The sequence below is a fragment of the Taurulus bubalis genome (genome assembly GCF_910589615.1).
Source record: "Taurulus bubalis genome assembly, chromosome: 10".
Lineage (NCBI taxonomy): Eukaryota > Metazoa > Chordata > Actinopteri > Perciformes > Cottidae > Taurulus > Taurulus bubalis.
Window position 1 is genome coordinate 25,151,024 of NC_136598.1, and position 26,859 is coordinate 25,177,882.

Here is a 26,859-nt window from a genome sequence, read left to right on the forward strand (position 1 = left end):
TGCAGGAGACACAAAGAGAGAGAGACAAAGAGAGAGAGAGAAAGAGAGAGAGAGAGAAAGAGAGACACAAAGAGAGAGAGACAAAGAGAGAGAGAGAAAGAGAGACACAAAGAGAGAGAAACAAAGACAGAGAGACAAAGAGAGAGAGAGAAAGAGAGAGAGAGAAAGAGAGAGAGAGACAAAGAGAGAGAGACAAAGAGAGAGAGAGACAAAGAGAGAGAGACAAAGAGAGAGACAAAGAGAGAGAGAGAAAGAGAGAGAGACAAAGAGAGACACAAGAGAGAGACAAAGACAGAGAGACAAAGAGAGAGAGAGAAAGAGAGACACAAAGAGAGAGAGACAAAGAGAGAGAGAGAGAGACAAAGAGAGAGAGAGAGAGACACACAAAGAGAGACACACAAAGAGAGAGAGACACACACAAAGAGAGAGAGACAAAGAGAGAGAGAGACACAAAGAGAGAGAGAGACACAAAGAGAGAGAGAGAGAGACACACACAAAGAGAGAGAGAGACAAAGAGAGAGAGAGACACACAAAGAGAGAGAGAGAGAGACACACACAAAGAGAGAGAGAGACAAAGAGAGAGAGAGAGAGACACACAAAGAGAGAGAGACAAAGAGAGAGAGAGAGAGAGACACACAAAGAGAGAGAGAGACAAAGAGAGAGAGAGAGACAGAGAGAGAGAGAGAGAGAGAATAAGAGGTTCAATTAGTGTGATGTGAGTTTAGAGACAGAGAGGCTATTACCCACAATCCTTCTGGATCTATTAAATCTGCTATTCTTTTGCTTTTTGATTGCCTCATCTGTCTCTCTCTCTTGCTCTCTATCTGTGTCTCTCTCTCTCTATCTGTGTCTCTCTCTCTCTATCTGTGTCTCTCTCTCTCTGTCTGTCTGAAAGTGTGTGTGTGTCTCTCTCTGTCTCTCTTTGTCTTTCTATGTGTGTGTGTCTCTCTCTCATGTATGTGTGTGTGTGTGTGTGTGTGTGTGTGTGTGTGTGTGTGTGTGTGTGTGTGTGTGTCTTACTGGTGGGGATCTCGCTGGGTCTCTCCAACACAGACGGTCTCTTCAGTGCAGGTTTGAGGGGCTTCTGGGGGATCGGGCGAGTCGGGCTGATGGACGACTCCTCAGTGGAGATCTACACACACACACACACACACACACACACACACACACACACACACACACACACACACACAGAGATTACACTCAAAACCACCACTTGAGGGATCAACCCCTCGTTTCTTCTTCTTCTTCTTCTTCTTCTTCTTCTTCTTCTTCTTCTTCTTGAAATCAAAAGGTTGAGAAAACAGTAGAAAAGAAAACAAGAAGAGAAAAGAAGAGAAAAGAAAGCAGCGGGAGTCCAGAGCAAAAATAAGTTTTTTGTGTCGGCCTTGAAGTAAAAATCTCATAACTTCAGTGACTCTCCATGCCGGCGTTTCCATGACCTACAAAATGTATTTTCTGGGTTAATGTTAATAACTCTGACGGGAACATTCTGGTTTCAGCCATAAAACGCTTCAATGATCAAATGTGTGAAAAATATACTTCTGTGAAGTAACCCCTTTGTAAAAGTATGAATATTATGAACTGCTTTTATTTTTTAATATTAAATAGCCAGAGTTTCTATCATACGTTCCCCAGGCTTGTGTGCAGTAAGTGTTTTTTTTAACGTCCATTAAGTGAGTTAAAGGGACAGGACGGATTTTTTAAGGTGGGATAGTTTGAGGTAATCATTCCAATAAATCATTAATTTAAGTAAGGCGTTGACGGTAAAGGTTGGTATTTATAAGTATAAGTATAGCAATCAGCTATCAGGAGGTTTAACCTAAAAATATCAGCCAACATTTAAAGAAACTCTGGTCAAACTATTTGGAATACAAGGCTTTCCAGCAGGAAATGGTAGGAACAAAAGCTTGGAGAGGGTGAATAAGCATCTCACACACACACACACACACACACACACGCCTGAGGGCGTTCTACCTCGCCACTCACTGCAAACTGATGAAAGAGAAATGAAGATGAGGGGGGAAAAAGAGGAAGAGATAAATCAACATTTTTAGCAGCGCGCTGCAGGACCTGGAGCCAGAGAGACATCCATCTTCCCTGCTCTGGTCTCACGCGCACAAAACCCACTTATTACTGTTATTGATGGCATAACACGCTAATAACGCTGCAAGCTATCCATCACACACACACACACACACACTAAAACAATATAATTCAGGTACACACACACATATTGGATTGGTTCCCATTGGTGGGCGTTGAAAAGGGAAGATGTCACAAAGAGACCGCCGTCCTCTAGCGCCATCTTCAGGTCGAAATATTAAGTGGGTCTTCGGTAAATGATGCGCAACACACTTTGTGTTTGTTGTTGTTGACGTCGTAGGCATGTAGCGTGACATCATGGCACTTTGACCATTTACTGAGAGAGAAGTAGAGTCACTTTCTCATAGACTTCTATACAACCAGAGGAGTCGCCCCCTGGTGGACAGTAGAGAGCATGCAGCTTTAACACATGACGCATATACTTCTATACAACCAGCGGAGTCGCCCCCTGGTGGTCAGGAGATAGAATGCAGCTTTAACACATGAAGCATAGACTTCTATACAACCAGAGGAGTCGCCCCCTGGTGGTCAGTAGAGAGAATGCAGCTTTAACACATTATGCCTAGTCTTCTATACAACCAAATGAGTCGCCCTCTGGTGGTCAGGAGAGAGAATGCAGCTTTAACACATGAAGCATATACTTCTATACAACCAGAGGAGTCGCCTCCTGGTGGTCAGGAGAGATAATGCTGCTTTAACACATGAATCATATACTTCTATACAACCAGAGGAGTCGCCCCCTGGTGGTCAGGAGAGAGAATGCAGCTTTAACACATGAATCATATACTTCTATACAACCAGAGGAGTCGCCCCCTGGTGGTCAGTAGAGAGAATGCAGCTTTAAAAACATGAAGCATAGACTTCTATACAACCAGAGGAGTCACCCCCTGGTGGTCAGGAGAGAGAATGCAGCTTTAACACATGGTGCATAGACTTCTATACAACCAGATGAGTCGCCCCCTGGTGGTCAGGAGAGAGAATTTAGCTTTAACACATGGCGCATAGACTTCTATACAACCAGAGGAGTCGCCCCCTGGTGGCCAGGAGAGAGAATGCCGTGTAAGGTTGTTATTGTATTTTCAAGGCCTTCCTGTAGCTATGCAAAATAAAATCTGGAAAAACGAGTAAACTGGACATTTTGCCAGTGTCAAGCTTTTGCGGGCTAACAAGTGTGATGACCGGCGTGACCTCTGACCTGGAAGCGGACCTCCTGGCTGGCCCGGTGGCCGCCGTCCTCGCTGCCGGCGTTGGACACGACCGACAGGCGCTTCTTCTCCTCGACCGCCCGCTCCCTGATGTACTCCAGCCGCTTGGGCCGGCCGAGCTGCATGGAGAGCAGCAGCTGGAGCTGAGCGCGCTCGATGGAGCCCAGCAGGATCATGGACTCTGGGGGAGGAGGAGGAGGAGGAGGAGGAGGAAGGAGGAAGAGGAGAAGGGAGGTGAGAGGAAGAGGAGGAGGGAGGTGAGAGGAAGGGAGAGTGAACAGACTGCAGGAGATTCCAAACACATCGGCACTGCAGACAGTTACATAACAAGTGTATTAACTAAGGGTGTGTGTGTGTGTGTGTGTGTGTGTGTGTATGTATGTATGTATGTATGTATGTATGTATGTATGTATGTATGTATGTATGTATGTATGTATGTATGTATGTATGTGTGTGTGTGTGTGTGTGTGTGTGTGTGTGCGTGTATGTATGTATGTATGTATGTATGTGTGTGTGTGTGTGTGCGTGTATGCGTATGTATGTGTGTATGTATGTGTGTGTGTGTGTGTGTGTGTATGCGTATGTATGTGTGTGTGTGTGTGTGTGTGTGTGTGTGTGTGTGTGTGTGTGTGTGTGTGTGTGTGTGTGTGTGTATGTATGTATGTATATATGTATGTATGTATGCGTGTGTGTGCGTATTTACGTGTGTGTGCGTATTTACGTGTGTGTATGTATGTATGTATGTATGTATGTATGTATGTATGTATGTATGCGTATGTGTATTTACGTGTGTATGTGTATGTATGTATGTATGTATGTATGTATGTATGTATGTATGCGTATGTGTATTTACGTGTGTATGTGTATGTATGTATGTATGTATGTATGTATGTGTGTGTGTGTGTGTGTGTGTGTGTGTGTGTGTGTGTGTGTGTGTGTGTGTGTATGTATGTATGTATGTATGTATGTATGTATGTATGTGTGTGTGTGTATGTGTATGTATGTATGTATGTATGTATGTATGTATGTGTGCGTGTGCGTGTATGTGTGTGTGTGTGTGTGTGTGTGTATGTATGCATGTATGTAGGTGTGTGTGTGTGTGTGTGTGTGTGTGTGTGTATGTATGTAGGTGTGTGTGTGTGTGTGTGTGTGTGTGTGTGTATGTGTATGATTGTGTTTGTATCTGTATATGTGTATGTGTGAGTGTATATGTGTGTGTATGTGCATATGTACGTGTGTGCATGTGTGTGCGCGTGTGTGTCTGACAGTACAGCTGATTGTGTATTTGGTTAAATGACGCAGCTAATTGTTGCCGCACGATTGCGTAATTAATTGAGACGGACTCGGAATACTAAATCTGCACTTCAGTGAAGTGGCTTCAGTTTGTCAGTCAATCAATCAGTTTCCAGTACGGACCAGAAGGGACGCTCAGTCCAGCTACAGATATGATATTACATCAGACGCAGTGCTGTACTCACACAAGTGTAGTACAAAGTACATGAGTATGACGATACATTCCATCTTTCTTTGCTAGATGGAAGTTCTAAACATAGAAGCACAACTCTGAGCCTCACCGGCCGACTCCACCAGCGCCAGCGTCTTGAGGTGTCCGGTCAGCAGCACGTTGTGCAGGTCTCTGTAGCAGCAGTTCAGCGTGATGTAGCGCACGTCCCGCACCATGATGTCCTCCACGCGGATGTTATACTTCCTGAGGGGAGGGAGGAGATCAACATGAATGAAGAGGAGGAGGAGGAAGAGGAGGAGGATTCATCAAGTGGGTACGGAGGCAAGAGGAAAGAGGTGAGACAATTGGGGGACCCTTTTATATCAGGAAAATCAAGAACAGAATCATGGTATAAATCCCTCCCCCCCCAAAAAAAACATGTTAGGTATCAAATTAAACATAAAAATCAGGGCTACAATAATATATAATCCCAATGTACAACCTTTAAACACAACTCAAACAATAAATAGGATTAGGGGTTAGGGTAATTCGGGTAATTCGGGTAATTCGGGTTAGGGCTTAAAGGGCTACGGAATCAAGTGACATTTGCTGACTTTTGAAAACTGACGTTGATTGAAATGCTATAATACTTTTTCTGATGAGTCATCATTTCCACGTGCTCAGTCAGTGACATTTTTCATACTAAAAACAAACGTTGGCCCGCCAATGTCTCCGTGACGACCCTTCAGAGCCAAACGCTGACAGAAACCTCCTCTTCCCTTGGGCCGGTCAATCCAATAACGCCTCACACGGGACATTGGAGGATATGGCAAAACCCCAGATAACCTCCTATATGATGACCCTCGTTTAGATGTATTTAACATCTGCGTCAAACTCAAACTTGAACTTTTGTACGATCGGTTCCAAATGGCGATGGCCAGAGCCGGGAGACACGGTGTCACTCCCTTCTCCTCAAAAGGCGTTTCACGATGACATACTTGTCTCGTATGAAACTGTTTCAGGTGGGAAGAACTTCTTTGTGACACAGGTCAACATGTCACAGGAGTCTTCGGCCGCTAAAACTTAAACAATCCTCAACCGTGAGATCGGCGGGTTTGCAGCTGCCTGAGGGTTGAAGGTTGAAATCCTGCATAAGGTGCGTTCTCGACGCTCCTTTTCTGGCCATGCTACATTACGGGCTACGCCATTTTCCTTCATTGGCATTGGACGGGAGTTGCGAAGTGCAGAATTTGTCCGACGTGAACCAAAGATCTCGGGGTACTGGGCTGCGTATCCATCCACACGGACAATGTTGGGCTCACTTGTCCAGGTTAACCCCCTATCCCTAGCCCCTAACCCCTATCCCTAACCCCTAACCCTAACCCCAACCCCTAACCCCAACCCCTAACCCCTATCCCTAACCCCTATCCCTAACCCTAACCCCTATCCCTAACCCCTAACCCCTATCCCTAACCCTAACCCCTATCCCTAACCCCTATCCCCTATTCCTGGACCTCAACCCTGACTCCAATTCTGACCCCAACCCCGATCCCAACCCCGATCTCAACCCTGACCCTAACCTTGACCCTGAACCCTGACCCTGAACCCTTACACCCTTTTCCACTTCCTTTTTTTTCTGACCTTTGTCCTGCTTCGGCTTTTGTTTTTAGTCCTTTGAACTTTTTTCAGGGGTCTGCTCACCCTAACCCCATAGAATATATTTTTAAATTTTTTAATGGTTGTTGTATATATTAAAATGATAACGTTTTAAAAGGTATAACTTGAGCCCGTTGCTTTTAATGTTTTTAAAAAAAAAACATTTTAACCAAGTCCCTAACCCCTAACCCTAACCCCTAACCCCTATCCCTAACCCCTAACCCCTATCCCAAACCCCTAACCCTAACCCCTAACCCCTAACCCTGCAGCCAAATTCAATGGAGGTGATTGGAAGTGTTTTTTGGGGCTCAACGGCATTGAAGAAAAACGACATAATGAGCTTTCTTTTTATTTATTTTTAAGCGGAACCACTTTTGACAGAAGAAGTAGTCCCTATAAAAAGTCTTCAGTGAGGTCTGCGATGGTTCCTCTGTTTCAGGAAAGAAGGACTTCCAGTTCCCTCCATTAATAGTAAGAAACCAACTTTTTATTGGTTTTCTTGCTGCACAGTTTTCTTGCTCCTTCTTCTATTTTTCACGAGCGTCAGAAGGCATTTCCCTCCATGACAGATCTACCAGATACTGGGTTGAATCGCCGCTATTTTTTTTTCTCGATCCGTGATATGAAGAACAGAGAATGACGAGTGAATAAAACCCCCGAGGACGACGCCCGCCTTAAAGGAAGATGTTCTCTGAAGCGTCGGCAGCCTCTCTTCATCCGCTGGTGGATCTGACAGAATAACGCATCGCCTCCGAGCCGCTGCCCGGACTAATTTCTCTCGGGGATGTCAGAGGCGCTGGATGGACCCTGATTGGTTTCCTTCTTAATTGAACGTCCGAATACATCTGATCACTTGTGAGGTTTACATCTGGCTTATAGATCTGAGCCAAGATAAACAGACTTACAGGGTGATAAATCCAGGATTTACAGATCATCCATAATGTTCAGAGTATAGTGCAGAGGCTCTGGGCGCCGTGTGTGCGTGTGTGTGTGTGTGTGTGTGTGTGTGTGTGTGTGTGTGTGTACAGAAGCCAATAAAAGGAAATGTGTAATGATCCTCGGCTTCGCTCGCTGTCAGACGGACAGAGACAACAGAGGGAGAACAATTCAACAGGCTCTAATTGGCTAGTATGAAATGACCGATTCGACACACACACACACACACACACACACACACACACACACACACACACACACACACACACACACACACACACACACACACACAGAGTGGTGTTATGCAATTGTTCCCACTCCAAAGTGAGGACAAGGGCCTAGTATGATAGAGGAGGTGGAACAGGTTTCATGTGCTACCGGGTCTGATTAGAAAGAAGGAGTATACATATGTGTGTGTGTGTGTGTGTGTGTGTGTGTGTGTGTGTATGTGTGTGTGTTCATATCTGCAAAAGCTATACATAAATAAAGAAATCCAATTCTCTCCAAGTCCGTGTGGGTGTGTGAGCAAATGTTCATGCCATCGTGTGTGTGTATCACGTTACACAAGTGTCCCTGTGTGTGTGTGTGTGTGTGTGTGTGTGTGTGTGTGTGTGTGTGTGTGTGTGTGTGTGTGTAGTTGCATGGGTGTGAGATGGATAATTTCCAGTTCAAGTGAAAAACACATTCAGCTTGGATGAGGCTATACGCTGCTTTCAGTACCGCCTCCTCAACCCCGCCGGCCCCTCCCCCGCCCGCTATGCTGCAGTAATATAACACACACACACACACACACACACGTCTGGTGATGGAGACTGGTGTGAGGAAGAAAAGGTAAGAAAGTGAATAAAGAACTGAGTCCCTTTCTGCGCAAGGACTCAAGCTCATAGTGTGTGTTATTAAATATAGATGATTCAAGGAGATTACATTTCTGTGTGCAGGTGTGTGTGTGTGTGTGTGTGTGTGTGTGTGTGTGTGTGTGTAAACATTCAGTCCACACACACAGGAGTTTCTCAATCATCTTTCTGCCTCACCAACTTCTAACATTTTCAAACGTATGTCATTATGTTGAGATAATTTGATATTTTTTGATGATAAATGATCATGTCATGATGTTTTTTTCATTTGGCATTTGCACACACACACACACACACCCACCCACACACACACACACACACAGCTTTCTGACAGTCCCTCAATCATCTTTACGCCCCGTAAACTTTTAACATTTAGAAACTTTGAGCACAGATGATGTGATCGTGTTGATAACTGACGATCACATTAAGTTCCTAAATTCGTTAAAGCTGTCAATCATTAATATTTAAACAGACCTGCAGAGAGAGGATTGCATTAACGGTAAAAAAAAAGGATAATTCAGATTTATTACAACGACGATAATTAATTTATGTTGTTTGGGCTAAATTATCAATTATAAATAAAAAACTACTGGACTCTTCTGTGATCTGGAGAGACTACAACACTGCTCCCAAGGTTAGATTGTCCCTAATCATCCCTTTATTGCAGAGGACAGCTGTATTGTAGTGCAGTGTGCAAAATACCTCATGATAATTGAGGGTACTCAAGTATTCATGCTAAATGCGAGTAAATGTATATTTAAAAATATACTCCATCAATGTATAGCGTTGTGCTTCTTTAGCATTGTTTGAAAAACTGTTAAAAAGTAGAATTTTCAATTTTGTTTGTGTGAAAATTGTCACAATAAGATGTTTAGAATCGCTGAAATCACAGCTTCTCCTTCATTCTCACACACACACACACACAGAGGATGGAGAGGCCATAAGGTCGCAGTGGATAATAAGCAGAGGCGGAGGCGATAGACTGAGAGAGGAGTAGATAACGAGGAGATGTGCGATGGCGTCGGGTCGACCGAGGTCCCGACGCAGGAAGCGAAAGACGGCGACAGACGGTGGGATGAAATACATCTTTTTGTTTCTTCTCATTACTCCCAATCTGTGGACGATGCATCAAAACTATTATCTCCAGCTAATGATTTGCCAGCGTCCATAAACAATAACCCGAGCTCGGAGGACGTGAAGGCAGCTGGTGATCCCGTTCAGTGTTGTGTTGTTTGGTATAAATTAATAATGCAAAAGCAATTAAAGCAATTGGATTGTGATTCACAGGTGCACCCCGAAGGCAACAATGTGTGCTGTTTGGTGTTAAAAGCCATATTTAAAACCTTTAAAACTCAGCTTTATGTCAACACGTTACGATGAGACGGCCCACATTTACACGGGAAGCTGTTGTGTGACTAATTAAATAAATAAACCTTGGTAAACAGATGGAAATCTTCAACAAACAAAACTGATGGGGCTTTAAATAGTGATTAAGTACGGAAGCATAGAAGGGAATTTATTAAAATGATAAGTTAAACTTAAAAATTCACATTTACGTGTTATTTGAGTAAAAATGTAAATAAAATTGCAATAATCCAATTTTTATTTCCACAGTAAATTTCAAATGATGATCTGCAATCAATTAAAGTTCACATCCAGCTGTACGGTGGACAACTTCCCAAATGCTAAAGCAAAATAAATGCAATGCAAACAATGATATAATTGGAATAATTAAGTCCAATTTGGGCCTCCATACTTTTAGTTAGCATTGACATGTTAGCATGCTTTAGTTAGCGTGCTACACAAACATACATGTTACTACAGCACATCAAACGTGCTAAAAGTAACACATGTACATGCTACAATGCTAACAATATAATGCTAATAAGATTCATGTTAGCATGTTAACATATATAAATCTTGCCTCTGGGCTGAGTGAAGTTCAGCTAGCATAGATCTCTCCAAAGGTAACAGAAAGCTGACGAATAAACCCCAGGACTCTCAAGTTTTTAAAACAGGCAAGAGTGACATATCCTCCCCCCCCCCCCCCCCCCTTCCTCCCTCCCTCCTCCGCCCATGCCGTATGCCCACAGACCACCCCCCCTCCCCCCCATATTATTATTAGCTTTATTTTCATTGGTTGCTGGATTACATTTCACCAAGATACAACAGATACGTTTTTCTGATTGGCTATTCGTGTAGCCCATTTCTTTTTTTTGATTGGCTGATGAGTGGCACCTCACGGCAGAGCTCCAGGGGATTCGGGGGAGACGTGCTTGATTCCTCCATGGTGAGGGCAGCGCGACCAGGTCATGTTTGTGCGCTGCGGCACATTAAATAGCCTAGAGTTTTTTTTTCAGCGTGAGAAATACGATGTGTGGCGGGAGGGCGTGACTTAAGACCTCAATGCGTGACACTTGAGAGCCCTGAAACCGGTTATATATTTGTGCTAAGCTAAGCTAACTAGCTGCAGCTTTATTTTAATTACACAAGAGCGGTATCGATCTTCTCGTCTAAAAGACGTCAGACTATAGAATGCTGATGCAGAAATATAATGGTGATCTGTTGATTTAAAACCATGAATTTGTCCTCCAGGTTAATCCAGGCTCATTGATTTTTTTAATCAATGAGCATTAAAACCCCATGAGGTTGTAGTATGTTCTTTCCTATAAGGCTGTGGTTGTTAGTTGCAGTATGTTTAACATTTACGTTGCAATATATTTACTTTTTTCTTGGTTTCTTCTGACAGTACTGCTGAAACAATACAGTGTATGTGCTCGGCGTGATGCTAACAGCGTGCTAACGCTAGCTAGCGAGTACGTACTCGTGGTGCCCCCAGCCCAGCTCCGGGAGGTAGGGCAGCTTCTTGATCCGGATGATGGAGTCGTAGAGCGACGGCTGCAGCGACTGGGCCACGGCGTTGGCCAGGATCACCGCGATCATCACCGGCAGGATGTGGGAGATCTGGCCCGTCAGCTCGAACACGATGACCGCGGTGGACACGGTGTGGGTGACCGCTCCCGACAAGGCCGCCGCACCTTTGGGTGGGAGGGGGGAGGACAGAGAGGCAATTGTTCAGATCAGTGGGTTTCAAGGTGGGGGTCTGGTGCTAAATAAAGGGGAACCTTGAGGGGGTTCAGGGGCGTCATCCATCAAAAGGACTTTTATGTTTTATATATTTTCAACGACTTTAATAAAAAAACTAATAGTCTCGGCAATGGAGAGTGAATATGATACAAAAATAACAGTTTTATTCTGTAGTAAAGTCCTGTACTACAAGTATACTATATATATATATATATATATATATATATATATATATATATACAAACATAATATATATAAAAAATATGATATATATCATTATTATGATGTCAAAAATACATGACCAGCTGCTCAATTATATATAAATATTATTTTTTTATATATTTTATTTTTGTAGTGTGACTGTAAAAAATAGCTTTTTAGCCAAAAATGAATGAATTAACTGCCCGAGTTAAATAAAATAACAATTACATGAATACAAATACATGTAGCTCAACGTTCTCCTGAACTTTAACTGGGAGTGGGACTTTAACTGAGAGTGTGACTTTAACTGGGAGTGTGACTTTAACTGAGAGTGTGACTTTAACTGGGAGTGTGACTTTAACTGGGAGTGAGACTAACTGGGAGTGAGACTAACTGGGAGTGAGACTAACTGGGAGTGAGACTAACTGGGAGTGGGACTCTAACTGGGAGTGGGACTCTAACTGGGAGTGGGACTCTAACTGGGAGTGTGACTTTAACTGGGAGTGAGACAAACTGGGAGTGAGACTTTAACTGGGAGTGTGACTTTAACTGAGAGTGTGACTTTAACTGGGAGTGGGACTTTAACTGGGAGTGGGACTTTAACTGGGAGTGGGACTTTAACTGGGAGTGGGACTTTAACTGGGAGTGGGACTCTAACTGGGAGTGGGACTCTAACTGGGAGTGGGACTCTAGGAGTGGGACTTTAACTGGGAGTGGAGTCCTTCACATGGTGGTTTCGGCTGAATATCTTTACTGCCCTAGAAATACACAAAAACATATAAAAATGTCTATTGCTGAGTTGAGTTATACTGCTGCCAACAATAAAGAGGATACAACATCAATATTTCTATAAATCTCAGAATACTGTGTGTTCAGCATTATTGATCCAATCCATAAAACTTAAAAATTCAATTCACTGACCGATTCTAAGCCTCAATTCTCATTCCTCACCACACAATCTCCTCTATATACTCATAAGCTCCTAAAAAAGGAAATAAAAAATAATCGACTTATATAAGTAATTCAATAGGGCGCCATAACGGTTCCCTTCCAATAAAGTGTTGTGAAAAGAGCAATATAAAAGCAGAGGCGAAGTGAGGAAATGGAGGAGTCCAATCCAATAAAAAAGAAAGTGACAGCATTAAAATAAAGAGAAAAGAGAGAGAGGAGAGCGAGACAGATGGTGGGCGAGCGAGTCCACATTGTTTGTGCGGTAACTTCATTAATTTGTGTACAAATCAGAATGATGCTGCTGGCTGCTCCGGCCCATTTAATCCTCAACGCTGTGAGATGAAAGAGGCTCATCAGAGGGTCAGGCTGTGAGGGGCGGAGCCACCAGCAAACAACAACAACAACAACAACAACAACAACAACAGGAACGGCTCGGCGGAGGCACTCACAACTCTGCATCTCTTTGGGCTAAAAGCCTGTTATTATTATTATTATTATGAAGGGACTGCTTCTGTTTGCAAGACATACAACGATCTTTCTTTTTTCATGTTGTAGGCCAAAAAAAACATTATTCTTTTTTTGTTCATGAAAAAGAACCAAACCCCTGTCGTCTTTAAGAGAAAATATGAATATATTCTGAAATGAAAAGGATATTTTTATGATCTGTCAGACCATTAGGAACAAAAGAATAAGGACAACCCTCCTTATTTTATCAGAAAAGAGAAAAAAAAGAAAATGTCTAGAAAAATGGGAAAAACAGCGAGAATATATATATATATATATATATATATATATATATATATATATATATATATATATATATATATATATACACACACAGTATGAAAAGAAAAGGAGAAGAGGAAGAATAACGTACTTTACGATGGTATTTCACATAATAGATTATGATGATTTTATTCCAACAACTTCTATGGAATAATTTGAATTACGCAAAAAGTTATATTTCAACTTCCAAACTTCTAAGCAGGTCATGAGCTCTAGGAGCTGTGAAACTTTGTCATTTTGTCAGCTGGCGTCTGAGCCGCTTTGCAGCTTTCTATCTTTTTGTAACTTTTATGTTTAATAAAGTCCCGTCCAGTGATCGTTTAAATGCAACTGGAGTTTCCTTTCATCACGGCCCAGTTACAGCCTCCACTCATTGAGGCAGCGGGCCGGAGCCAATATCCATCCGGATTCATTTTCTATGAGGGAAGAGGAGCGGAACCTTTTTTTACTCGAGCGGAAGCACCGACGCCTCACAGAAACCTCACGAAGAGTGCATTTTGGGTTTTAAAAGACTGAAAGACTTTAAAAACAGCCGAGTCGGTTGCGAGTGAGGAATATTAATGAACCGAAACCGACAGAGCAAACACAAAATATGTCTTTTTAAGAAGAAAAAGAAAGAGTAAAACATGATGAAAGTAGTGCGAGTGAGAGCAGGTGCCGCGGTCGTGTCTTTGTGTCTTTAGCGTACCGACGACGGCGTAGCCTCCCGGCACGATGGGGTAGATGGTGCCGTCGGTGTTAATGCCATCTGGGAACCAGGCTGCCATGCTTTCTCCAACCAGACGCCCAAAAGCTGCCCCTGAAAGACACACACACACACACACACACACACACACACACACACACACACACACACACACACACACACACACAAATGAACAACATAATGGACACTAATGTTCTGTATTACTGCTCTAACGGGATGTTTGAGCATATCTATGGTTGTGCACATATTGAAGTCAAAGTTATTCATATAAATCCCATGTAATTATATATTTTTTTGGTTATTCAGGTTATCCCGGACGCGGATACGTTGAAGATGTTTGGAGATAAGAACTATTCACGAGGAATAACGCTGCAAAGTGGGACGGTAATGACATTTTTTGGCAGTTCAATGAAAACGTGTTCCTGCTGAGAGTAAAATGGAAGAATATTTCATCACTTCTCTGAAGTGAAATGAACAGTTTGATGTTTTTTGGGGGGTTAAAAAGAAAATTAGCGAATATATTTTTTCCATGAGAAGATGGATACCAACCTACTGCTAGCAACTGGTTAGCTTAGCTTAGCTAGCACGGCTCTGTCTCAGACTCAAGGATATCAATTTCTGCATCTCGCTACTGCATTTCATTTCTTAAACTGCACTGCAACTTTTATTCAAATTTTTTGTGCTTTTTGACTGTTTTTTAATGTTTTCAAATTAATGTTATTAATTGTTTTTAAATCTCGTTTCTTTCTGCAATATGTTTCAATGCTTTTAATGGTTTCATGTGAAGCATTTTGAATCGCCTTGTTGTTGAAATGTGCTATACAAATAAACTTGCCTTGACACTTTTGGTATCTTTATGCTAAGCTAAACTAAGCTAAGCTAACCGGCTGCAGCTTCAGTTTTTAACTGAGATTGGTCTCAATTTTCTCGTGCGGCTCTCGGCGAGGAACCTCTCTCTCACGGACAACGTTTACTCGTCACCGGTCTTCTTACCGATGACGAACACCGGCATGAAGGCTCCGCAGGGCACCGGGATGGTGGTGGCGAGGGCAGACATCCAGAACTAGAACCGGAACAGAGGAGGGAGACAAAGAAAGACACGGCATGAAAAGAAAGAACCGGGCGGCATTTCAAGGAGCCGCCGAGCGCCATCCGGTGCGACCCCCGAGTTCAACCCTCCACCAGCGGCGCTCGGTGCCGAGGTTAGCTTGAGCCTTCAGTTTGACAAAGACCCTGAAATGAACTCTGGGTAATGAGCGGGCTCCACCGATTGGCCGCCGCCGGGAGAGCGGAAGGAGACTGCTAATTAGGAAAAACGAACAAAAAAAAGGGGAAATGTCACCACTGACAATGTGTGAGACTATCGTCAGGTGTGTGTGTGTGTGTGTGTGTGTGTGTGTGTGTGTGTGTGTGTGTGTGTGTGTGTGTGCAGATATGAGTCTTAAAGGGCTGACGTGCTTGTTCTGGGGATCGCTATCACCTCGACATTGGAGGTGGACAACATTGTCAAAGCCATCTGTAGTCACATAATTAACTTGGAAAAAAACAAAAAGCCGCTCCTACCTCCGGTCAGTGTCCCGCTGTAGCAAGCTAGGAGCAGCGCTAGCTAGCGCTGCTGCTAGCTAGCGCTGCTGCTAGCTAGGAACTGCTGCTAGCTAGGAGCTGCTGCTAGCTAGCGCTGCTGCTAGCTACTGCCCGTGTCCCCTCTGCCCAAGTCGGGTGTCAAGCCGGGGCTGGTCCCTACCTTTGGTGGTTGTCGGGGAGCTAGCGGAAGTTAGCGGAGCGCTAGCATGAGTGCCAGCTGGCTACAGCGGGGAGCAAACCCGACTTTTACGGTACAAAATATGAATGTATTCATATTCGATTAAATTCCTTGCATGTGTAAACACACATACCATAAGCGAGTCGTTAGCTCCTCTTTAAAAAGAGCAGATTCACATTTGGGGAAATACAACGATTTGATCGCTTGCTTGGAGTTAAATGACAAGATTAATATAAACATCTCTGGTTCTAAGAGCCGATGTCTCAATAATCATCTCTTATGATTGAATTCATTGCTTTACACATACGAGCAACTTCTCCAAAATAACGTAGTATGTTCACAGCTCTTTTTGTTTGTTGTATATCAAGTTTTTACGAGCATGCATATATATGTTCTCCGGTTGTCACACAGTGTTGAAACAAGCCAATAAAAAGGATATTTGTACACATTTTTACGAGCCGTTATGGCTGTTATTACACACCGAGCGCTTCACGTGGCAGCTGGCGCCGCGGCTAACTGGAGATTTACAACTCAACTAGATTGCCTTTTTTCTTTTCTTTTTGGTAATTGCGTGACGATCCGTCCCGCAGACGCTCTCCTCAGAGTTCGCGGCCTCAGTAATAAAGTTAAAGCCGGCGTGTGATGATTTCTACTGGCTCTTATTGAGCTTTTACTGGCCGAAGTGGACGAGGAATAACCGGCGATGGGAGAGGAAGACAACGCTACAGAAGGCAGAAGAATTACTCCCACGGCGGTTTGGTTTCCCCCCCCAAGAGAACCGTTCTGTGTATCAACCGGTGGCGAGTCTGTTGCTCTTTGGGGCTCGGCGGCGTTCGGCTCTGATTCTCGCCGATGAGTCAGTGTCAGGATGCGAGCGTGGGTGTGTGTGAACACCTACGCACATATGTGTGTGTGTGTGAGTGCTGGGTGTGAAAACGGCGGCGGTGTAAGGTTACAGACGGAGATCCATTACTTCACCATGGCAGCCGGCCTTAATTACAGCTAACTATAGACGGAGCGGAGGGAGAGGAAGAGAGAGGCATGGAGGAAGGAGAGACGGAGCAATGGGTGTAATTAAGAAGTCTATTTGAAACCTCGGGATTATTACAGCGAGGTAGTTTGTGTAATGGCTTGTGCGTTACTTGTATTTGTTCATCTTATTTTATGCACGCAAACAACTTTTGTGTCCCTGTGATGAACAGAAAGACATCAACAAAGTGTGCAATATGTGACTTTAAGTTTATGTTTGTTAAAAAATATATATATATATTGTTTTCTTCTTGCAGAGAATTAGATGAGAAGATCAATGCAATTAATGCTCGTACGACAAATATGAAGCTACAGTGGTTAGTTAGCGTAGCTTAGCATGAAGACAGGAAGCAGCTAGAGTGCTAAGCTAAGCTAACCTCTTTTCTGTTCATATAAAGGGGGCGTAGCCATCTTCACGTCGCCCATTGGTTTTGTGGATTGTGTTTCTATGAGCCTTTAGACATCTTGATTTTTTTCTCTCGTAGCAACCTGTCAATCACCTTGTAGCCCCGCCCCTAAATCATCCCCTGCTTTATGGTCTGTTTGACTCTAAATGACCATAATTTACTAAATGAACATCATGCTGTATTGAAGAAGACTTGAAACTAGAGATTGAGACATAAACTCTTCTATACAACCAGAGGAGTCACCCCCTGGTGGTCAGGAGAGAGAATGCAGCTTTAACACATGAAACATAGCCTTCTATACAACCAAAGGAGTCACCCTCTGGTGGTCAGGAGAGATAATGCAGCTTTAACACATGAATCATAGACTTCTATACAACCAGAGGAGTCGCCTCCTGGTGGTCAGGAGAGAGAATGCAGCTTTAACACATGAAACATAGCCTTCTATACAACCAAAGGAGTCACCCTCTGGTGGTCAGGAGAGATAATGCAGCTTTAACACATGAAGCATATGCTTCTATACAACCAGAGGAGTCGCCCCCTGGTGGTCCACATTGGCTTCATCAGTCTGAAACTCAGTGGTTAAAACCCCATCTTGGTTAAACCTTATGGAACAAATTCACTACAAAGTGACACAATCAGGCGGGCAGCTTTCATGTCCGATTCCTGAAGCCCTTTTCACCGAGTATGACCAGATAATTGAGAGTTGATCATTTTTGACGAGACAGAAATATGTCTACATTCCCTTTATTTGCTCTTCATGTCCTCCTGCGGTGCTATTGCCATGTCCAATTCTTTGAAGCGGCTATGACTCACTTCCCCCCAGAGAAATCATTAATGTTTCCTCTAATCTAATGTAATGTAATCTACGACCATCAACATTTATGAGGGTCTCCGACCTCAAACTGAAGGGGTGCTTTGATAAAGCGTGGGAGGGAGCAGAGCGCCTACAGGGAAGGAGAGCATGCCAAGACTTGAGAGGGTTGTTGGTTTAAAACCTTGGAAGGGCCAAAACAAAGTGAAAGAAGTGGAATCCAATTAAATACGAGCTAATGGAGCTCGTGAATTTCTTTGACGGTGGATTTAATGAGACTTATAAGTTATAGAGCGGCTTCAGGGCTAAACTATTTCAGAAGGAGAAAATAATTAAATTCACTCAATACAAGTGACTCAGATTTCAGAAGTAGAAATTATTAGCAATGAGCTTGTTCACCAAAAATACTACGAATGTGGATATTTTCACGTGACTCGCGATCGTTAAAGGGCAAAAGGGCATTTGCTTTGAGGGAGATTCTGAACCTAATCAGCAGATCAGAAGTTCAGATACAGAGATTATCTCTTAATATGATTTCAAACAAAGGCTTTGCATCTTTGCCTCAATGAGCACCATCAAGGTGCAAATGTCTTTATTAAAAATGCATCTTTATTGTGTTATGGTCTCATAAACTGACGCCTCTAAGTTACTTTATATGCTCAAAAATCAAAGTGTTTTGGGCATAAAAAACAGTTTTTTTTATCGCCAGTCTCTTACTTCAAAGTTGTTTTTTCTTTAATAATAAAGGGCATAACTCTATTTACCACGAGCATAACTCTTAAACGTAATAATAATCCAGTAAATAAACTATTGAGACCTTAACCACAACAAATCAGACGATATTGTGCTTCATCGTGGTCGTTTCGATCTATTTCGTTGTTCAGAGAACCGACAAGAAAGACTTTTATACCAAATAAAAACCAAATGAATTCAAGAGGACGGACAAGACGAGCTCTGCTCCGCTTCCTCTCAGATGTCGAGGCTCTGAGACGAATATTTGAAACCCAGAGAACAGGAAACAGATGAAGTCTCAGTTCAACGACACAACGTGACCTGGGCGCTACGATCTGCTCGTGTGATTTGTGAGCCGGCGGGTTTCTTTCAGGTGAACGTCGGGCTTTCATTAAAGCAAACAGATAACCGATAGATACGCTGCCGCTAGATTAATTGCATATTTATCATATAATTGATCAATAATGGCCCGATTACCTGTGGGAAATTCTTGAATTTCATCAGATTTTAATGACGGACACGTGCAGACGTTTTATCTCCCGTTTAATAATAAGAAAAAAAATGTCTCATCAGAAATTTAGGGCCAGAGGCTGGACGACTAAGAATACAGTTTCGCATATTAATAATAATACTAATAATTTGTATTTTTCTGGCTACAGAGACCACCGTCCTCAGCAGATTGTATGATTTGTAGCAAGGAAGCTAAGCTAACGTTAGCTCCGTGAGCTGGTTGTTTAGTTGACTGGTTTTAAAATGAGAATTCTGTCAAAAAAACTTGCATTTGGTGGCTACATTGTTACGCATGTTTCTGTTCCCTGAAGGCCACCGTAGTTCATCTACACACGTTGAAAGGTAGGAGTTAGATGTGAGGTATTAAGTTGGTTGAAATCTACAACCTCACCACTAGATGGCACTAAATCCTACACACTGTACCTTTAAGGCACCAACTATTCAATTTTTTGCCGTTACTATGGGAAAGAAAAGACAATATTTCTACTAAGCAGTTTACACGGCTAATGAAAGTGAATATTCTACTAATATTGCCGTGCATATTCCAAATTAACGTAAAACGACCCCGTGCCGCATCATCATCACCAGTGAATCCCACGTCGACGCCATACTCCACCCTAAAGTGCAGTTTTTCACCTGAAACGATGGAAAACTGCAACGGTGTGCAATATTGCGTCAAAATATGTTTATTTTCAGAGTTTTACAGCTGTGGCAAACTTGTTAGATGGTGGAAACTCTTTAAAAAATCTGATATATCTGGTATATCCAAGTCCTTCATAATGTTAAAAGTAGGTGCGTTTCTCGTTCTTTTCTTCTGGACATGCATCTCTCCTCCGGCTTTACAAACCGTCGGCTCGTTGGTTTGTGTCCAACACACTGACTCATATTCTGACCATATTATGACCAAAGAATGACCAAAGAATTTCCAAAGCTCCAGAGAAAGCTCCTAAAACCTGCATAACATCGGCATATCCAACATGTCTTCATTGGAAAATGCTCCTTTCGGAATAAATAATTCAGAACATCCCTAAAAGGAATATGATGCACTTGCATGAGCCTCATCAAATACATAGAATATTGTCATATTCAGAATAATGATGGAATATGAGTGTGGATGTAAACTCACTCCTTTGTATTTTTGGGTCTTTTGATGATTACGACACTTCCTGCCCCTTCCCATTTATTGCCGTTTATCATAATTCAGCTCTCAGCAATGGGTTAAAGTCTGGAGACGGCGGTGAACACGAGGCTAAAAAGAAGTGCAAGAGAGAAATAAAACCCCAAAAACTAAACCAGGAGGTAGAAGTGAAGGACGCTGGGGTCAAGGGTACGGCGGCGGCGATGACGCAGCATCCAGGACGCTCACGCTCCATTTGGTTGGTCGGCCGTGTGGGAGCCGGCTACGCTGCCGGGTGTGTGTGTCACATTCAGAGGACGGTCTATCGCCCGGGGGCCTCGGGGGACCCTCAGGGGTCCGTCTTCTATTCCCACTCCAATTACAGTCACTCTGACGCACACACACACACACACACTGAAACACACCTGTATATTAATAAACGTGTTCCTCTGCGAGAGCTGTTGATGTGCTTAATTGCACACCACTAAAAATAGCTGCGAATAACTTTGTAGGTGTGTGTGTGTGTGTGTGTTTGTGTGTGCCAAAAAGCTACAAATACACACACCCCTCTCTCAGCAGCACTCAGATAACCCAACAGGTGCAGTGAACCTTACAGAGAGCGACATTTTGAGCATTTCAGTCAAAAACATAATTAATGTGTTCATAGCCGCTGACCTGCCAACGAGGACTTCCTGACGGCGAAAAGTTGAGCAGCTGGAAACGAGAGCCTCCCCCCAGAAGTTTAGTTTCCGTGTGACGGAAAAAACTAACCAGGGAGCAACGAGACAAGATGGCTGCCATGTGGAATAAAAGAACCATTCATTAACCGAGAGGGAGAGAGCAATCTCCCCCTTTGAAAGTCACCGGGCTGGATCCAAGAAAAACCAAAGGCTGTAATTAGACGGAGCCATTTCAGCCTCGCTTTGAATGCTGTGCGTGTGTGTGTGTGTGTGTGTGTGCGTGCGTGTGTGTGTGTGTGTGAGGACATGAGTCAGCCCACGGAAAGATGCTGAGAGCAGCTCGAGGACTGTTCTGCAGGTGGGTGATTAAAGTTGGAAAAGTGTGTATACGTGTGTGTGTTTCTGTCCTTCTTTGGTTAAAAAAAACAACAACATGGTAACGGACAAAAATCAAGATGGCGACGGTGAAAACGAAAAAAAAATCGATGGAAGGTTTCAAAAACGGCGATCCCACAAACCAACGAGTCACTAAAAGAACTCAGACCATTTCAATGAAGGACAAGAGGAGGATGGAACACACACACACAAGGTTTGTGGAGGAAGAGTAGAAATACACCAGGAAGCAGGGCACGACGTGATGGGCGGGGCTAACTCTTTCTTTTTTTCACCTTTGACCGTTTTTTACGATATGTGTGTTTTTCACTTCACGGGGGTTAAATTGTGACATTTTGTAGTCGCCTTGAAAAAGAAAAAAGTCCTTTTTGAGCATTCGGTTGCACTTGGCTCCGCCCTCTTCTGCATACGCAAAGAGACAAGATGACCACGACCCCAAAAAACAAGATGGCGACGGCCAAAAGGCCCGACCCTGAGGCTTCAAAACCGTAGCCGCGGCGTCGTCACTCACACGGAATCGCATCAAAGAGGAACTTTAGCGTAACGGCCACGTTCCAACATGGCCTCCCTTTGTTCTTCGACCAGAGACGAGCGGAACGCAGACAGGAAGTGAAGGAAAGAAGGGGTCTCCACGTCGCCTACCTTCATGACGATGAAGAGGACCAGGGTGACGAAGACGTTGACCTGCGGGTGCTTCCAGGCCTGAGAGTGGCCGATGTAGTCGAACTCCTCGGCGATGCCCTGCTTGGCCCACGTCCGGTTGTCCAGTAACGTCACCAGGGACTCCTTCTGAGTCAGCTGGAGGACACAGGAAGTGACATCATCAGCACACACAGAGAAGGAGAAGAAGAAGAAGAATAAGAAGAAGAAGAAGATGAAGAAGAAGAAGGAGGAGGAGAAGTGACTTCATCAACACACGCAGAGAAGGAGAAGAAGAAGAAGTGACATCATCAACACACGCAGAGAAGGAGAAGAAGAAGAAGTGACATCATCATCACACGTAGAGAAGGAGAAGAAGAAGAAGAAGAAGGAGAAGAAGAAGTAGTGACATCATCAACACACGTAGAGAAGGAGAAGAAGAAGTGACATCATCAACACACGTAGAGAAGGAGAAGAAGAAGAAGAAGAAGGAGAAGAAGAAATAGTGACATCATCAACACACGCAGAGAAGGAGAAGAAGAAGAAGTGACATCATCATCACACGTAGAGAAGGAGAAGAAGAAGAAGAAGAAGGAGAAGAAGAAGAAGTGACATCATCAACACACGTAGAGAAGGAGAAGAAGAAGTAGTGGCATCATCAACACACGTAGAGAAGGAGAAGAAGAAGTGACATCATCAACACACGTAGAGAAGGAGAAGAAGAAGAAGAAGAAGGAGAAGAAGAAGAAGTGACATCATCAACACACGTAGAGAAGGAGAAGAAGAAGTAGTGGCATCATCAACACACGTAGAGAAGGAGAAGAAGAAGTGACATCATCAACACACGTAGAGAAGGAGAAGAAGAAGTAGTGACATCATCAACACACGCAGAGAAGGAGAAGATGTGACATCATCAAAACATGCAAAGAAGGAGGAGAAGAAGAAGGAGAAGAAGGAGAAGGAGAAGTGACATCATCAAAACACGCAAAGAAAAAGAAGGAGGAGAAGAAGAAGAAGAAAAAGAAGAAGTGACATCATCAACACACACAGAAAAGAAGAAGAAGAAGAAGGAGGAGAAGAAGAAGAAACATTTGTGCAGCCAAGTGTTGTTGATTTGCTTGTCAACTGTTTTAGGGCCCTATGACTTCTAAAAAAAACGTGAATTAGGTGTGTGTGTGTGTGTGTGTGTGTGTGTGTGTGTGTGTGTGTGTGTGTGTGTGTGTTCATTGATATGCAGTCCATTTTTTATATATTTAAAATGAGCATCCATTAAAAAATCCTTTAAATATTGTTATTTAATAAGTAAGTTCATAAACTGAATTGTATCGATTATATTAAATCAGACACTGCTGGTGGGGGTCCTGGGCTGAAAAACATATTTCATAGGGGGTACGTCACTGAAACAAGGTTGAGAACCACTTCACTCCACTTCACTCCACTTCACTCCACTCCACGACCTTAAATCACAAAACACTGAATTTAAGGGAAAAATTCAACGGTATCTGGGAAAAAATCTACTCTGTTATTTTTGTTTGAAGGAGTTTTACCAACTGAATCTCAGATGTGAAATACTGCAAGAAAGCCTGCGCTCTAACCAGTGTTGGGGAACGAGTTACAAAGTAACGGATTACAGTAACGATATTACTTTTATAGGTAACGAAGTAAAGTAACGCATTACACTCAAAATATTGGTAACTACACTACTTTACTAGACCTCAGTAACGCGCTTTCCTGCGTTACCCAAGACTTTTGTACCAGTCCGAAAAGTTCTCTTTTAGTGGCGCGCGAGTCACACGACACTTCCTGCATGAACAATAGCAACAAGCTGCTAGCTAGCGCTGCTGCTGCTGCTACTGCCCGCGACCCCTCTGCCCAAGTCGGGTGTCGAGCCTGGTCCCGCTACCTTCGGTGGTTTTCGGGGAGCTAGCGGAAGTTAACGGAGAGCTAGCGGAAGTTAGCGGGGAAGTGACGGAGCGCTAGCAGGAGCCCCAGACGGCTACAGCGGGGAGCTAACGGGGACTCTGACCGAAGGTAGTAGCGGCTCGTAACCCGACGTTTACGGTAGATTGTTCATGCAGGAAGTGTCGTGTGACTCGCGCGATTATTATTATTGGAAATTATATGAATTAATAATAATAAATTATTATTGGAAATGTATCTTTGTAGTTAATTTGAACATTTGCTTAAAAAAATGGAAAGTAAAGTAACTAGTAGTGAAGTTACTTTTCAAATGCAGTAACTAGTAAAGTAATCTAGTTACAATTTTCAGAAGTAAATAGTAACGTGTAACTATTTACTTTTTCTGAGTAACTACCCCAACACTGGCTCTAACTAACCATCACTTACATACTGGTGTGGAAGTACTGCATGTCCAAACTGTGAGCAGACATCTGCCTCCCTCCCTCTGCTTCCTGCTTCCTGCTCCAGATGCACGACAATAAAAGAAACGCTTCAAGAAGACGACGGGCTGGACGTGTCCTGAAAGACGTCACTGAGGGCTGAAGGAGACGGGGCTCAACATGCTGAGTGCTTTAAGAGGAGGGGTCAGTGTGGGCAGCAGCCTGACTCACCCTCTCATTAGGAACCACATGGTAAGAGTGTGTGAGTGTGTGTGTGTGTGTGTGTGTGAGTGTGGCTGCACAGGATATGCCTTTTTCTAATTCTGATAATTAGACAGATGAAAGGGGTGAAATTAGAGACACACACACATCCGTCATCTCAGGAGCAAAAGGTGCACACAGATTACGCACACACACACACACACACACACACACACACACACACACACACACACACACACACACACACACACACACTTTAACATGTGTTGTGAACACAAAAAAAACCCAAGCACACACACACACACACACACACACCAACTTTAATCAGGCGGTTATGAAACAACGTAATGATCTTAAATGAGTCAGTTACACAGCTGCTCTGAGAGGGAGGGAAGGGACCGAAAGCAAAGACAGCAAGGAGGCAATACACATATAGACACACACATACACATATATATACATATATATATATATATATATATATATATATATATATATATTATTCGGCCTCTCACATAAACGTACCTTTCCTGCCATAAACTGTCCAAAGCCGGGCGGGAATGTGAGAGTGGAGACGAGCAGAGTGACGAGCGCCGGATACAGCAGACGCCTGAGAGAGAGAGAGAATATATACAACATCGTATACTTAAAGAAGTACTTTACCCAGAAAACCACCAATAATTCGAGCTGAATTATTCAGCCCGAATTATTGTAAGTGAAATGAACTTCTCTTCTTCTCTATCGAGCATCTGTGTGTATTCCTGTTCCTCATATACAAAGTTACATTTAACTTATCGCCAACAACACTCAGTTGTACAGAGTAGAGCTTGAACGCACCGTAGCAAGTCAATGCAAAGTTCGGTTTATGGCACGATTTAACCTCCTCAGACTCGAGTTGTGTGGGAGTTTGTAAAGGGGTGGTGTGAGACAGTTTTCCCAGCTTTTAGAAGAACAAAGCGTTCTTCAGCCGGTCAGACTTACTTCTTCATGAGGAATCTGTTGATGGCCTTCTGCTTCCTGATGAACTGGACGATCAGTCGGTTCAGGTAGACGAACAAAGCCCCACCGAAACCACTGGCAATGCTGCAGACACACACACACACACACACACACAATAACAATAAGTCCAGGTTCAAACAATACGAGATCTGAATGGAGAGGGAAGATGAGCGCGCCTGTGAGACGAGTTGGAGGGAATACTGCTCCAGATGCAGAAGACGAAACAACAGAGGAGAGAAAAAAGTAATCGTGAAGGAGAAGAAAAGAACAGGAGATTACAGAGGACACACAGAGGGGGAGTCAGAGCAGAGGAAGAGGTTTACATAAGCTGGCGTTTAGGAGCTCAGTAGGAGTCCTCTTCATCACAGGAAGGAGTCCTCTTCATCACAGGAAGAACGGGCGCAGACGACCTGATGCTCACGACTTTACCTCACTGCATTATTGAACCCGTCAAATACCTTTGAATAAATTATGAACAGGAGGGCGAGGGAGTCTTTGTGCAAAGAAAACATAAAGTCTCTGGGCGGAAAACATGGAAAAACATGGTAAAACATGGTCCATGGGCTCAACGCATGAGTCTTATCTTTGCTTTTTACTTAAGAAGAAGAAGAAGAAGAAGAAGAAGAAGAAGAAGAAGAAGAATAGTGGTCATGATGCATTAGTACCCAGCTTTGTTGAATACTCAATTTCGATTGGTCGATTACGACTTCCTGTGGAGGCAGTGTTTATCTTTTTGAAAGTATTTGAGCTGTTTTAGAATAAAATCACTGATATATTTACATATTATATTTGTAGCTATGTAATAATCGTGATAATGTACGGTGAGCTGATCATAATGCATCATAACTGTGGGAATCACAACACACTGTGGTTCTTTCAACAACAAAAAAAGAATATTATTATGGATATTTATGAATGCCTGTAACTATAATTAAACAGCCATATGAGCAGATTATAATGCATTATAAATATGTGTATACATATATTACATTAGCACCCTGAGGTGTAAACAGGAAGTGGAATAGCGGGCTGTCGGCACTAACTCTCTCTGGCCTCGTTCGCTCAGACACTGACCGGCTTTTCTCTCTTGACAGCCATTGGCTGGAGGGAGGGGGGAGAAACCAGACGGATGCACCGGCACACACTCTCTCTCTCCTCCTCACACACTCACACACACACTCTCTCTCTCCTCCTCACACACTCACACACACACTCTCTCTTTCATTCACGGCCCTCGGGCGATACCCCGACATCCCTTCGGTGTCCCAGTGATTGTCGCCGGCTGAA

The 26,859-nt window shown here is 43.4% G+C and overlaps 1 protein-coding gene across 1 annotated transcript in view; it reads right to left on the reverse strand.

Moving 5' to 3' along the window:
• LOC306742429 (chloride channel protein 2-like) overlaps positions 1 to 26,859 on the reverse strand; it is a gene marked incomplete at both ends in the record, with an annotated part of 110,743 nt that overhangs the window by 19,155 nt on the left and 64,729 nt on the right. Inside the window, 9 exons of the mRNA XM_079224811.1 lie at positions 1,021 to 1,132; positions 3,302 to 3,492; positions 4,886 to 5,019; positions 11,026 to 11,239; positions 13,915 to 14,025; positions 14,926 to 14,995; positions 22,016 to 22,171; positions 25,099 to 25,183; positions 25,555 to 25,656. Of these exons, the coding sequence (XP_079080937.1) occupies positions 1,021 to 1,132; positions 3,302 to 3,492; positions 4,886 to 5,019; positions 11,026 to 11,239; positions 13,915 to 14,025; positions 14,926 to 14,995; positions 22,016 to 22,171; positions 25,099 to 25,183; positions 25,555 to 25,656 (1,175 nt within the window). The remainder of the gene's footprint in view (positions 1 to 1,020; positions 1,133 to 3,301; positions 3,493 to 4,885; positions 5,020 to 11,025; positions 11,240 to 13,914; positions 14,026 to 14,925; positions 14,996 to 22,015; positions 22,172 to 25,098; positions 25,184 to 25,554; positions 25,657 to 26,859) is intronic.